At 53.6% G+C, this 14,331-nt stretch overlaps 1 protein-coding gene across 1 annotated transcript in view; it reads right to left on the minus strand.

The window, feature by feature from the left end:
• The window catches only part of ITGA9 (integrin subunit alpha 9), a 335,040-nt gene extending 321,227 nt beyond the window's left edge, over window positions 1–13,813 (minus strand). Inside the window, exon 1 of the mRNA XM_021677564.2 lies at window positions 13,629–13,813. Coding sequence (XP_021533239.2) covers window positions 13,629–13,813 — 185 coding nt within the window. The remainder of the gene's footprint in view (window positions 1–13,628) is intronic.
• Window positions 13,814–14,331: the final 518 nt, after the last annotated feature.

Consider the following 14,331-nt stretch of genomic DNA (forward strand, 5'->3'; position numbering starts at 1 on the left):
ATCTGAGCAAGCACTTTCCCACACGGACCACACCAGGGTAGTCGGGCTGACTCAAATGCATGATGACACGCAAAACGCAACTCTAGTGAGAAGAAAGCCACATTAAGGGATCCATTTCCACCCCCGCCCCCGGCTTCTGGGGCTGAGCTTCAGAGCCACCAGGGCAAGCCAAGGGTTGCTCTCAATAATGCCAGTTATGTTTTCACAGGTGAGAAGAATTAGCAGTTTGACAGGTCGAAACGGCCGAAACATCCCCGGCCTTTCCACGTGTCAGGTTGTAGGAGCCGAGGAACATAAAATGCCTCCTGTGCTCAAAAACCCCAGCGGGACGGGCTGGGTCCCAAAGTTCCCACAAACTCCAAATTTACATTAGCACAGTGAATAAATGTCACTTGCAATTCATTTTGTAAACATTACAAAAATTAGACCAAGGGGAGAATTATTCTTATACCAAGGAAGGGAAATGGCTGCAAGAAACAAGCCATTTCTCTATCCCAACCCCCCCCGAAATAGCACTGGAACCCTGGTCATGACAGCGCCACTGGGCCAAATTCAGCGACCCAGGTTCACAGGTTATCCTGGGAAGGGACCCTGGAGGGTGGAAATCCCAGGTACTGCTTCTTCCAGCCTAGAGCTGAGACCCAGAGGGGCGAAGTTTGTATCAAAATCTCAGGTGGAAAAAGGATCCACTGAATTGTTTTTCCCTTCCAAACCCAAGGTACTCAGGGGTTCGACCAATGGCTGATCAAGCACTGATAACGATGCTCTGGGTCCAACTCTCCACCAGGTGGTCAGATGAGAAGGTTTGTCCCAAATCCTTTGTAGTGGGAAATGAAGCAAGAGATAAGAGGGTGGTGTAGACACGTATGCGCTCACTGGGATGGCACGGTGTAGCACGAGCTTGTATCTCTGTGTTTACAGAACACCGTGGCTTCCTCCGCAGCCTGGCGCTCTTCTTTACCTAGGCTGCCGGCCAGCAAGACTGCTGCTGCAAGCCAGCCGATGAGCCCATCTCTTCTGAAGTTAGTTCAGCTGGCTCTCCGCCAGGCCGATCCCAAGAGACGGAGAGCATGCAACCGCCCAGAGTTCAGGACAAACTACCACAAAGATGCCATCTGCCTTTTCTCTCATTATTCTCTGAGTTATAAAGAGACAGCCTGGCCACTTCAAAGATTCCCCCAAATCTTCCCTGGTACTCCTGACAAGACACTGAGAAGTTTCCTTCTTTTGTACAGTTACCATATGGAAGGGCCCGAGTGGCCCCACCAGCAGGCTCCCGTCAATAAATCATCAGGCTGATTTGCACCTTTGTGGGCTACTTCAAGTGTGGTCCTCAGACCAGCAGCCTGGAGAACACCTGGGAACTTGATGGAAACGCAGAATCTCAGATGCTAAATCAGAACGTGCATCTTAACCAGCTCTCTGGCTGACGTACCGTCTAAGAGGCACGATATAACCACCTCCACCAATTACAAATCATCGTGTTCCATTTGGAGCCAGTGTGAACAGATGAATCGAGAAGTGAGACTCTCCTCCTGTCCTAGCCCCAGTTAAAATGCACTCAAACTGCAAAGACATTTTAGGGTCCTCTCATTAATTCACAACTCTAGCTTTCTAATTACAAGGACAACCAGAGGGTATCGGGCACTTGGAATGGGCACGTGCTGGGCAAGGCTCCTTAAAGGCAGAATTGCATTTAATCTTCACAGCAATCCTATGGAAGGCACGATTATCCCCATTTTACAGAAGGAGAAACAGGTGGCCAAAGGTAGTCATGGGACATGCCCAAGCCCACAAAGCACAGTGAGGTGCCACATGGCAACACGCACCCCGGCAGTCACGTGCAGTGCCAACCCCACTGTTCTGCCCACCCCACAGCGGCCAGAGAGCAGGAAACGGGAGCCAACAAGTGCGGAGCGACCAGCCCCCTGCTGCCAGCCACCACATGTGATTTTGCATGCAAAAGCCCTCATGAGGCTCTGCGGGTGGCTCCCGGGTTAGAACTTCGATTGGGAATGTCTGTCTTGACCAAGGACTGGGCTTTAGAATAGAAAGAAGTCCTTTACCCTTCCGCATCAGGCTATCGATCAACTTCTTGCTTTTCTAAAATGTGTACATTGCTGGCACAGTGATGCCCAGAGCTCTCACACCTGTCTAGAGATGGGGGCCCATCTGTTCATCTGCCGGCACCAGTTATGCTCCCGGGTGGTCCGATCTCTTGCTCAAGGTAAGCCTGTTGGGCAGCTTCTCATGTGCATTTTACTCAGAGGTGGTGGGTTACACCACTGGTAAGCAGCAGAGCTCAGATTGAAACCCTGGGCATCCATGTCCAAGGGCGTCCTCCTTCCCGTCCTCCAAACTCCCTCCTCTTGTGGCAGTTTAAACACCCTCTATTTTTCCGACACGGCCACCTCCTCAGTGGTCAAGCTGGCTACAAAGACTCCACTTCCGCCACCACCCATCTGCTCTGAACCCATCCCTCCCATCAGGAGAGCAAACAGCAGGTAAATGCCCTGGCTAGCGGGTGACAGAGAAGGCCCAAGCTGCCTCCCCGGGGAAGGCTCCTGCCCTACCCACAAATACCACAGCCATGGTTTCTGAGGGCGAAATTACAGTGCGATCGAGGACAGCAACTGGGCATTGAAAACCTTACATGCATTAGGCTTACTTTCATGCATTTGACCCCAACACCAAAGCTTCCCCAGGGACCCACGTGTCAGTGACGTGAGTGGAATCTAATCATTGTGTGTCCCACCGCACTGCCCAGAAACCGCAGGAATCACTCCGCCTCCCTCACTGGGCAAAAAATAGCCAAGACTTGAACAGAGAGAAGGCTGGTTGGTGCCAGGGAGCCACTTCTGACCGCACGGAACCCTCCATTCCCAGAGAGGAGAGACTCTCCAGGGCCAATGCTTGCCACCTGGAGCTGGTGAACCTGAAAGGACTCAGAAGCTCCTCTTTTTACAGTTGGGGAAACTGAGGCTCTGACTCAAGCCAGGGGATACTAACTGTGTTTAGGGGTTTTAAACTAATAGTTCTGCTTGAATTCTAAGCTTTGAGGGCCAGTTACTCAGGGGGGTAACATGTAAGAAGCACGGGGCTAACACAGGGTTCAAGTTCTGCTACAACCATTGACAAGAAACTTATCTGAGGCCACATAGCTTAACTATTCTGGGCCTCAGGTTTCTTCCTCTGTAAAATAGGAAGAATTAAAATGTACCTAGTAAGGGTTCTTGCAAGGTTTAAGATAGTGCTTATAAAGTACCTAGGACGGTGCTTGGTACAAAGTTGGTGCTCAATGAAAGGTGAGAATGTTAGACAGTAGGCCAAACACCCTAGCACCCAAATCACCCCAGCTCCCCCTCTTGGCAGCACTCCCGGGAGCTCCTTGGAATCAGGAATTTATTCAGACCCTCAGCTGAGCTCATAGAAATCCAGGAATGGCTAGGACACTCTCACCACTAGCAGCAGACTGCAAAAGTAGCCATGATTCTCCATCCTTCCTGTATCCATGTCCTTCTCCATGGGGCTTTGCAACTTCTTCCATCAGGAGGTACAGTCTATTTCCACCCTCCAACACCTTGAAAGTGGGCAGGCCCTGTAACTTGCGTTGGCCAACTGAATGTGACAGAGGGGGCATGGTTTGGCTTCCCAGCTTTGGCTTCAAGAGACCATGCATCCTTCTGATTGCTCTCTTGGCACCCTGCCGAGCCAGCACGAGTACAAGGCCATGCTGCTGGGGGACGAAAGCCACATGGAGATGAGCCACCCCAACGGAAGCCATCCTAGACCAGCCGGCCAGCGAGCCCACCCAGAAGCTGACAGCAGACACATGCATGAGCCCAGCTGAGAGAAGAACCATCCAGCTGAACTCAGTCTAAGCTGCCGACTACAGATTCATGAGCTAAGAAATGGCGATTGGTTTAGGCCACCAAGGCTTAGGGCAGTGTGATGCAGCAACACTGTGGGAATAGAAAACAGATCATCAAGATAGGACAGGCCCCTTCTGAAGGGAACTGGCCTGTGGCACCTCTGCTGTCCCTCAACTGCTCCTGAGTCCAGCCCACTGACCTAGCTCTGCAGCCGAGAACTGCTATGACTGGTTCTCCAGCTCCCTGGTCTCCTTTCCTCCCCCCAAAGGAATCTTACTGCCAACCAGGACCCAAACTGTTACTGACGGCCCTGATATGGGAAAGGCAGGGTGGGGTGACAGGAACAGCCCTGAAGAATGCACCGCCACCTCCTCTCCAGCTCCGTGAGCTCGGGCAAGTCCCCTGGCCACTCAGGACCTCCCTCATCCTTACAAGATGATACAAATGCACAGTCCCCTTCCCAGGACAGCAGGGAGGCACAAAAAGGAATGGCGAATGGCAAAGTGTTGGGGGGGGTGGCACATCCAGAACAGCCCGACTTTTGAGAACAGGTAGGAGTTTTCATCTGCCAAGGCCAAGAGCAGACAAATGCTCTCAAAAGAAGCATCGGGGCACTTTTTCTTCCTCCTTAGGAAATGGATACCTTGGACAGGGGCTTGATGGGAGAGGGGACAGCAGCAAGGGTGACCCTGAGAATGGCCAGACAAGCATTAAGTCAAGTCCATCTGGGTTCAAATCGCAACTCTGCAATCTACTTGCTGGGTAACCTCGGGCTTGGCTTCTGCGGCTCACAGTAGCCCCACTGCATCAGAGTGAGCAGGAGCATAGCACCTCTGGCACAGAGAAAGTACTCACAAAGGGCTGGCAATAATATTTTTATCCTGGGAACTTTAGGTTGGAGCAAAGAAAGGGCGGGAGAGGGGTACAATCCAAACGCTGAGTCAGAGAATGAAACAGGTGACTTCCATGCCCAAATGAGACAGAGCAGCCACTCACGCAGGGTCCCCCTCCTTGGAGAGGCTTCAGCCTGCTGGAGGCTCTGTCAGGGACTAAAATGTCCTCAGAGGCGGCTGCCCTGGCCAGGGCCTCGGGTCGGGTTTTGGCAGATGCACCAAGGAGCAGCAGCTGGAGAAGGAAGCGTGGTAGAAGGGCCAATGTTCTCCTTGCCCCCCCCCCTTCCCCAGAGCATCATGTAAATGCTAAAATCCAAGAGCGGCAAGCTACAGACCTCTGGGAGATTTGAGTAAAAGCCATGGGGTCCTCCTGGTGTTTTCTTGTGATAATTTTCCTCTCCAAGCACAGATCAACACTTTTACCTTTATTCTTTTGGACTAAAATTCTCACCACCACCCCCAACTGTAGAACTACAGACTTACCTCTCAGACTTGTGTGGAGCCCAGAATGGGGGCCAGAGCTCCCCACAACAGGGGCGGCCTCCCACCTGCTGAGAGAAGAAAGGAGCGTACAAAGCTCTGGGATATACAATCCCACAGGTCTCCAATTAAAGGAGCCATCTCAGAGCCTTTCTAGAAGCAGGTAGGATGTAAATGAATACACAAAATTGCAGATTTATGTAGAGCATGACCAAAATTTTAGAGACCGCACATAACGAGTGCATCTTACACAGGACTATCTTGTTCATTTCTGTATTGAGTATGGACACTCTGATTTTGATAAATGAATAAAGGCGTCAACAAACGTACTGAAAGCACTCTTTCAGCATCTCAAGTCAGGATGAAGATGATCATTAGTTCCCAAGGCCAGGCCACAGTAACAATAAAAAGAACTACTGGTATTTATCCAGGGTTTCCTACGTGCTGGAGGTAGTGTTCCAGGCTTTGCAGACATCACCCCATTTAAGGCAAGAATGCAATGAGGGAGAAATTATTATTCCTCTTTTCCAGAGAACTGAACAAGACTCAAACAGCTGAAGGGACTGAAGGCCCCTCAAATGTCCCTGAGGCTGAAACAGCTAAATGGGGGCGGGGCTGACCTTGAAGCCCACCCTTGTCACTGCCATGCACTTGTGGCACTCTCGGCAGCCCCCCTTTTAAGGCATAGGAACCACAGGTTTAGTTGTTGCTGGGAAACCAGGGGCCACAATGAAGGCAGAGCCAGGAAGAACCCTACTCCCTGTGTCTGGACCATCCACTCCCTAGGACCCATCACGGTGGGTAAGAGGTGCAGGTGCACATTTTGGAACAGCCTGCACAATGCCGGTTTTGCTCTAGGCTTTGTACACATCGCAGCATCGGAACACCGGCCGGTCAGGACAGGGCAGGAGGGGCCACCTGGGCTTCGACACACCAAGGGATGCATGGACATGGACAAAGATGGTTTTGTGTTTTTTTAGTTTCAGGTTTTGGGGGACACAAAGCATCCTCTCTCACACGTTGGCCACTGGCGCAGAAAGTCTGACTGGGCGGGTTTCTTTAATAAAGTTACAAATCCAAGGGTGAGTCCTGAACATTGGCTGCCACAGCTACCTTCCCCGTCCCCTCTCCAAACAGAGCTGCTTCTTACATGGGGATAAAGAGATGGTAACAAAAGCAGCCCAGGGAGGTTGGGATGGATATATAGAATATTCCAGAATGTGCTATCTTTCCTAGGACACTTCTATCTTACCCTCACACAGATGTGGTGTGAGAGCAGGCCCTACAAATGTCCCTGGCAGAATCTCTGGGTCCCTGTTTACTCGGTGATCAAGCATCTCTGGAAAGCAGAACCCCAGTTTCCCCCCACAGGGGGCCAGTAGGTCATGAATGAGTAATGAGTCCCCCACAGGGAAGCTACCACTAAAATAATTCCAAAACTTTCCCAGCAAAGCCAGGCAGGACAGAACCTCATGAGACAGATGCTTGGATGCCTTGAAGCCCCAAGTTCAGACTCCTGACTGTGAGCGGCAAAGACACACACCCCAGCTCTGCCACTTTGGCCATGTGACCTGGGCAAGCAATGCCCCTGTGGGTCAGTGTTCCCCTTTGTGAATGGGGCTAGAGGGACAACCAGCTGAGACCAAAGAACATCAAATGAGCTGATGCATCTAAAGCATGTAGAATAGTACTCTACACATGCTAAGTACTCAATGGGCCTGGCTGCCGCCATCATGTTGCTTCAGCTGTGAACTGAAACTCACACCAGAAGACCTTTCTGCTCTCCCACAGAGCAGAAACTGGGACCCAGTGAGCCTGTGGTTTCAAAGACTCTAGATTTTTCCCAATCTTGGATTCACTCTCACTTTCTAAGGCTCCCTCAAAAAAAAAAGGTCATGATAAAACACTTTCTTCTGCTTTGGTTGGTCACCAATCCACTTGGCTTAATGGTTTGTGGTTCACAAGGTACCAGGAATGAGGGGCTACTGCTCCCTCTGGTCAGGAGCTCATCAGCTGCCCGATGCTTCAAGGTAAGGGGGGGCTCTCTCCCTCCTCCAGCCTTCACCTGCGACATCCCTGAAATCAGGAAGAGGCACCCTGGGAGTCAGCCGGCAGCTAGAATGCTCTGGAGTCTGCTTTAGGTCAGAATCCTAATGTTCCCCATGCTGTCCCAGTGTAATAAGCAAAGGCACAGATAATCCCCATCCAGGACGGCTGGCCGAGGAGCACATCTCATACCTTCCTAACAGCAACTCACAAATGACGGGCTCCATGGCAGCCGTGGAGGCGTGCATCCCCTGCGTCACCTCATGTCGTTCAGCTGCAAGGGGGCAGTCAGCTGACAGTCCCCAGCGGCAGCCCCTTCAGGATGGCCAGAGCAATCAAGCTGAGGCCATGTTCCTCCCAGGCAGGCCCAGCCAATGACCAATTATGATCTTGGTGGGGGGAGGGGGGTTCCCTGTCGAGTTGATAGACACCCTAATCAGATCTACAGCACAGTCTGAGGCTGTCCCTAGCCAGTCCTGCTCCCTGCCCCCATTCTTTCATAGCCCCTACCCGCCCCCCAGAGGGGGGCGTACTCCTATCTCTGCCTGAGCATCTGCTTCCAGAGGACGCCCACGGATGCAAGCCCCCAGTCAATGTGCACTGATCGCCCAGACTGGGGCAGGCTTTGGACAAGGTAACTAAGCTTCAGTTCTCTGACTGGCAAACTGCAAACCACTCACCAGCTTGTCCAGAAGATTCAACTAAAGACTAGGATGCCTGTGAAAGCCTTTGACCTCTCGTAGATAGATGCCCAGCAAATACTCTCTGATGGGATTATCAATTTTTATTTCTTAAAGTTAGAGCCTACTCCCTTGATTTCTGAGAACACAGTGGCTGCTTTTAATACATGTGAAAACAACATTTTCCCTAGACAAATCACAGTAAGAGTTATCAGAAAAAGACCATTTCCGGACCAGCAGCAAGTCCATGGGGAGTCAGAGTTGGCTGGGGCCCAGCTCTTCACACCCTCACACCCAGAGCTGTTAGTGACTGGCTGAGAAGAGTAGTCTTCTTGCCCCAGAAGGTTCTCCCCTGGGCAAGACAGCTGCCTCTGCCCCTGCCAGGTTTCAGCACTAGCTCAGGAAACAGCACCCTTGCCAGATTCTCCAGCTCCTCAGGGAAAAACCTTGGAGACCCCAAGAGACACTCTCTGGGACCCCTTAGAACTCGGGCCTCACACACACGCCATGCCTCCCTCAGAGCTTACTGCAGGGCAGTAAGAACCAGGAATAAGGTCTGAAAATGCGACTTCCAGAAAATCCAGATGGGGAGGGGAGCCACACTCCCACCCGAGGGCCTGGCATGGGCCAGAACTCCGCAAAGACATGCCCCGCGCAGGTCAGGAGAGCGCTCACTGCCATTTCTGGATGTCTCCTCACAAAGACGGGTAGTGGGGGACAGCAGGGACCATGATCCCAGGGTCCCCCCCTCTAGAGGTTTTACCTTCACGGACGTCTCCCCCCTCTGCCCCTCTGAACAACCAGTGCCTGCCCAAGCACAAGCCTCTCCCCCATCAGAGCCCACAGCTTAGATTTTGCCCCGGACACCATCCTTTCACTTATCAGATGGCAGGTGACGTTTCCGTTCCCGAATCCCTCCACCTTAGCAGAGCAGGCACTCCGGTGTCTGACAAGGGAAAAGGCAAAGAAGTCAGCCCCCCTGGCTGTCCACTATTAATCCTGAGCTCGCTTTAAGTACCCCCACTTGTTTTGATACACAAATATGCCAAGGGTTGATTTTTCCTTTTTCTTCAATCCTCATCTGATCTTTGTCTAGCCCTTTAAGACTTAATTCATCGCTCTAAACCGGCCCTGTCCAACACTCTCCGTGATAAGTGTTTTGTGTACGGTCCCATACAACAGCCACTGGCCACATGTGGATGGTGAGCACTTGAAATGTGGCTAGTATGACTGAGAAACGGAATTCTTGATTTTATTTGGTTGTAATTAATTTGTATTTAAATAGCCATCCGTCTTGCTAATGGCAACGGCGTTGGCAGTGCGGAACTGTCTAGCTCGTTCTCTTAATTCTCAACCTTAATGCAAATGGAGAACGTTATGTTCTCCTTGGCTCTGAATTACCTCCTATTCCTCACTGAACGATGCTCTGACAGCCTTAACAAAGCAGAAAGCAGGCACGTCTTCCATTTCCGAGCACTTGCTCTGTGCCTGAGCACAGCCGTCTTGATGTGTCCCGGGAGATGGGGCAGGAAGCACGTCGCCAGAAAGGAAGCCAATGCACCCAATCACCTCGGACTCCAGGGCGTCTGGGGCAGAGAGGAAGGACGGGAGGGGAGGGGTGTGAAAGAAACCCGCTTTGGGGGCTGGACGCCAGCCGGGCTGCATTTATTTATATCACAGGGTGTTACAGTTGTCTGCCCTGCAGCTGAAGAACCGGTACACGTCTAAGGAAAGGGGACAGAAATCAGCTTTGTCCATGTTCCCTGGCACCTACTGCTGTTGCTCAAAGGGTGCAAGACGACCCGGGGGCAGGGGTGGCGGAGAGAGGTACAGGAGAGGAAGCTAGCTCTGGCAGGCAGACACCCTCTGGGTGCTGTCGGAAAAGAGGAAACTGAGTCATGTGCATGTTTGTATCCAAACAGAGACAAATGACATCTGTAACACTGTCCAGGATATTCTGGTCCACCTGGCCACGGGGACAACTCACACTGCCTACAGCAAGAGAGGGACCAGGTTCTGGGTCTGGGCTCTTGCTCTTGATGCGACAGGACTGCAAAAGCTGTGTTCAAGCCCCAGGGTTTAGAAAAGCAAGGTCACCCCTAGCTCTTGCAGGGATCTAGGACTTTCTGACCCGTGACAATTTTGGCTTAAAAAAAAGAACTGACAGGTATGCTCGGTTATGGGATTCGAGAACAAATCCTAGCTCTCCTGGCAGAGCACACACACGTGCTTTGTGATGTGTACCTGGGGTCCGCCTTAATGCCACCGACCCTCGGTGGCAGAGCCCACAATGACCCTGGTGCTTGGGCTCTATCCCCGCCCCCTCCAGCACATTCTTCTTGCTCCTTACCATATCTACAACAAATCCTTCTACCTGTAAAAAGGTGTTTAATTAGCAGGCTGCCAACTTACTAAACCACTAATGCTGAATTAAGAAGCTAAAGAGTAATTTCCGAAGAAAGACACCAGATACAAGGTTAAATTAGCATTTTCCTTCTTTTCAAAGTTTCAATGTATTACTTTTCCTTTTCATGTCTATCACTTACTTCCCACACCCATTTTGACTATTTGTGATCTTTTTAAGTTCCCCTCATGTAGATGGCTAAGCTCCTCTCCTGCACTGGATCAGTCCTTTAGCAAATCATTCCAAAACTCCAGGGCCTGAATCAATGCATTTCTCTAAAGTACACACTTTAACTTCACTGGCACTTTAAAAATGCATAGAAAACGCCTCAAAATCTCCCTCTCTGACCCAGCAATTCTAAGCCCAGGAATTTACTCGAAGGAAATAATTAAGGATGTCCGCAAGGCTTTAGTTACAAGGATGTTTACCCCTGCTGTTGCTTATAATCATGAGTAATTGGAAACAACCTACATGTCCCTCAAGCGGTGCTAAAAGATCCAGGGCCCTGGGACTGCCTGATAGGAAGAGACCATCAGTCACTAAGTCAATCAACCAACCCCAAAGCTAAAAGTTAAGATAGAGACATAGGGTCGATCCAGATTCCCCTGAGCCTGAATCTTGTAAATTTAGGGTGACTACCTTTAAGAAAATACAAAATTAGGACTATAAAATTAGGCACAGGGTCTTGCTAGGGGACCATGTGAGTTAGGGGCCTTTGGTGGAAGTTTCATTAGCTCCGTGGTAAGTCTAGTCTTGAGAAAGAAAAGAAAGAGAAAGGAGGGGAGGCTGGAAGTCTACTGCTTCAGGAGCCACAGCTGACAAAGTCTGTGCAGCATCATCAGCTGAGAATAATGTTCAAGGTCTAAGACAAAGAATATTTGGGGGAAGGGAGAGGAGAGAAAAGGATAAGGAGGAAAATACTTGGAAAAAGCCCCAGAAGCACAGATATCAGGGACGTAGCAAAAACTATGAAAAATTAACACAATGTGGGGCAAAAAAAGAAAAAGGAAATGTGCTTTAAAAAGATTTCCATCAAGATTAGTCAGTACCTGGAAAACTATAGGGACAATCCCCCCAGTGGGTTAGAGCAGCATGCTCATATGCTCATATCGGGCACAGACAGGGTACTTTTGAGACCAGCAGCCTGGCTGTTGATGGGTTCCTTAGGACCCCGGAAATATCTGCCCCACATCTTCACTGGCACCAAGGCCACGCATCAGCATTACCTTCCAGTTGCACACCCCCCTCTGCCGTATACCCTGGGTGCCAAGTTGAAGGCCAGTCTGTCATTTCCTGCAATCGCCGAGTCTATTCCAATCACACAGTTTTTCCTCATCTCCTTTTTGAAGCAAAGCAGGTTCAACTTTTTTCCCATGTCAGACTCGCTCTTGCCTCTCCCCTCCCCCCCCCCACCGTTGTTCCCCACCTAGGGCAGCTTTGACCTGTGGCCGGTCCAAATCCAGGTGATCAGGTCTTGGCCCTTCTCCCCTGAGCTGAGCCATTAAAGAGCCCAGAGGCGCACAAGCCTGTGCAGTTACAGATCCCACACAGTGTCCCAACTCCACTGCCTACCCTTTTCTCTAGAGTCCCCTGCCCAGAGAAGCCCTTCTATTCCTCACCACTCTCCCCACACACTTTGTGCCAAGGTCACAGTCCAGGAGCCCAGCAGGGGCTTCTGGGATGCGTTCTCCAGCTGCTCCTGCTGCATTCTCTACCAAATCCAAAGCCCGCTGAGCGTGTAGGACGTGGAAAAGGTGTTCAGCCTGCTTTGCTTTAAAAAGGGGATTTGGCAATGCAGAAAAAGACAGTCTGGCCTTAAACTCGGCAACTGGGGTAAATGGTAGGGAAGGAGATGTGGAACTGGACAGGGGCTACACAGGACTTGGTTGTCTTGAAGGCAGTTCTCCTCAAAAACATGATTGTTAACGGGCTGGCCAGTCACGGAGTCCCATCTCCCCCCCCTCCCCACCCCCTTCCAGAAATGCCTCAGGACAGATCTACAAACCCACTCTTCAGTCAGCCTCTGTCCGCTTCAGAGCAGGGACTGTCCCTCAGAGCCGCATGCTGAGAGCACACATTACTGACCTCGCCTTCCTAACCTACATCCCCTAAGGATACTCACACTGGTGACCACACAATAAAACCAACTCCAGACTAGTTGTCACCCAGGGACCCACTGGGCCATGACCTTGAATAGGGGAACTGTCCACGGCCTAACGCTCTGATGAAGAGGTGACCCTTGTGTGCTGTGGGATTCCCAATTGTCCAGGGAAAGGGTCAAAGAAGGACCAACCCCATCTCAAAGCTTCTCCTCAGGGGCTAAGCACTCAAGCACTGTACCTCTTAGCCGATGGCACTTATGGGGAGAGCTCCCACCCTTTGGGACTCTCAGGGAGCAACCAGACTCCTTGACCTCTACAGAACCACATCCCTCTCCTAAAACTTCAGGTGCTTATCTCCGGGTCAGAGGACCCATGTGAAATGAGGCCCAGGCTGCCCCAGAAGTCACCCACCAGCCTTATCACTCAGGGTCCTGGACCATCCTCCTTTCCAGCATCCTGGACCCTCTCTGCTCACTTCCTAGGAAGGTCTAGTAAGGTAGGAGGGGGCCTCTGGACCGCAGTGTGCACCGAAGGAGGGGGCCTCTGGACAGTAATGTGCCCCTCGGGCTGCCAGACACTCACCTCTGGGGAGCCCCACTCCTCCCCTACACACACAGCCTGTCCCCCTGACGTCCCGGGGTCACTGCACTTCCTCGGCGCCACGCACCAGAGTAGCTTGAAGCCGGGGAGCGCTGGGTGGGGTGTCACCAAGAGCTCCCCGACACCGAGGAGTCTGCATCTCGAGTGCCCGGTCTCTTTGGGCCCTGGGGCATTCGGCGGAGGCCCCTCGGGGGCAGAGGAGCCAAGTTTCTTAGCGACCGAGAGAGCTAAGGCTCGTCGGGCTGGGAGGCCGAGGGGACCGCTCTCGGGGCTCTCCCCGCGCACGCCGGGCTGGCACCTCGGGGAAGCGCCGGCCCGGCCGCCTCCAACCCCAGGCGCCCACCGCAACGTCGGCGGGACGAGAGACCCGCGGCCGGCGTCCTGCCCGCCTGTCGTCTGCGGCTGAGCTGCGCGTCGCCGAGACCTTGCAATCTCCCCCTCGGGACGGCGGCGTGGAGGCGGCCGGAAAAGGCAGCGGCGGCGGGCGGGGGGCCGAGGCGCGGGCAGGGGCGGCGGCCCGGCCGGGGTCGCGGGGCCGCGGGGCCACTCACCAGCGCGTGTTGTCGTGGAAGTGCTCCAGCACCGCGTAGCCGAAGAAGGAACCGGCGGGCCCCTGGAAGCGCACGGGGCGCTGCGGATCGAGGTTGTAGGCGCCCGCGGGGGTCCCCGCGGCCACCAGCGCTAGGAGCAGCGCGCGGAGCCCCCCGGCGCCCCTCCGCGCCGCCGGGCCGCCCATCCCCAGCCGGCCGCCGCCCTCCGCTGTGCCCCGTGAGCGGGGCGCCGAGCGCGCGGGCGCCGGGGCCGCGGGGTCCGCCGACGGCCGGGAGGCTCCCGGAGGCGGGAGCTCTGCGCTCCGACGCTGGCGGGAAGCGGCGCCGGCCCGGGGGCGGTAGGCCGAGCGGGCGCCGAAAGCGAGCGCAGGGGCGGCCCGGAGCGGGCGGCGTCCTCAGTCCGGCCGAGAGGTCTGCGCGCTCGGAGCGAGCGGTCCCGGGCCGGGCGGTGCTGGACTGCGGAGGGGCGCGCCCGCGGGGTGGGCGGCCCAGAGGCGAGCGGTGGGACGGCGCGCCGGCGCCCTCTGCCGGCCGCGAGCCCACACCGGAGACGGCGCCAGCGGCCGGATGGAGTGGGCGACCCGCCCGGGGGGCCCAGGGCTGCAGCACCACCCACTGAGCCCTGGGCCCCCAGGCCGGCACAGGCTTCCCTAATCCTCCCCGCAGCTGCGTGCTCGCCCGCCCTGCGGGAGTCGCGGGGTAT

This window comes from Neomonachus schauinslandi, chromosome 1 (assembly GCF_002201575.2).
Source record: "Neomonachus schauinslandi chromosome 1, ASM220157v2, whole genome shotgun sequence".
Classification (NCBI taxonomy): domain Eukaryota; kingdom Metazoa; phylum Chordata; class Mammalia; order Carnivora; family Phocidae; genus Neomonachus; species Neomonachus schauinslandi.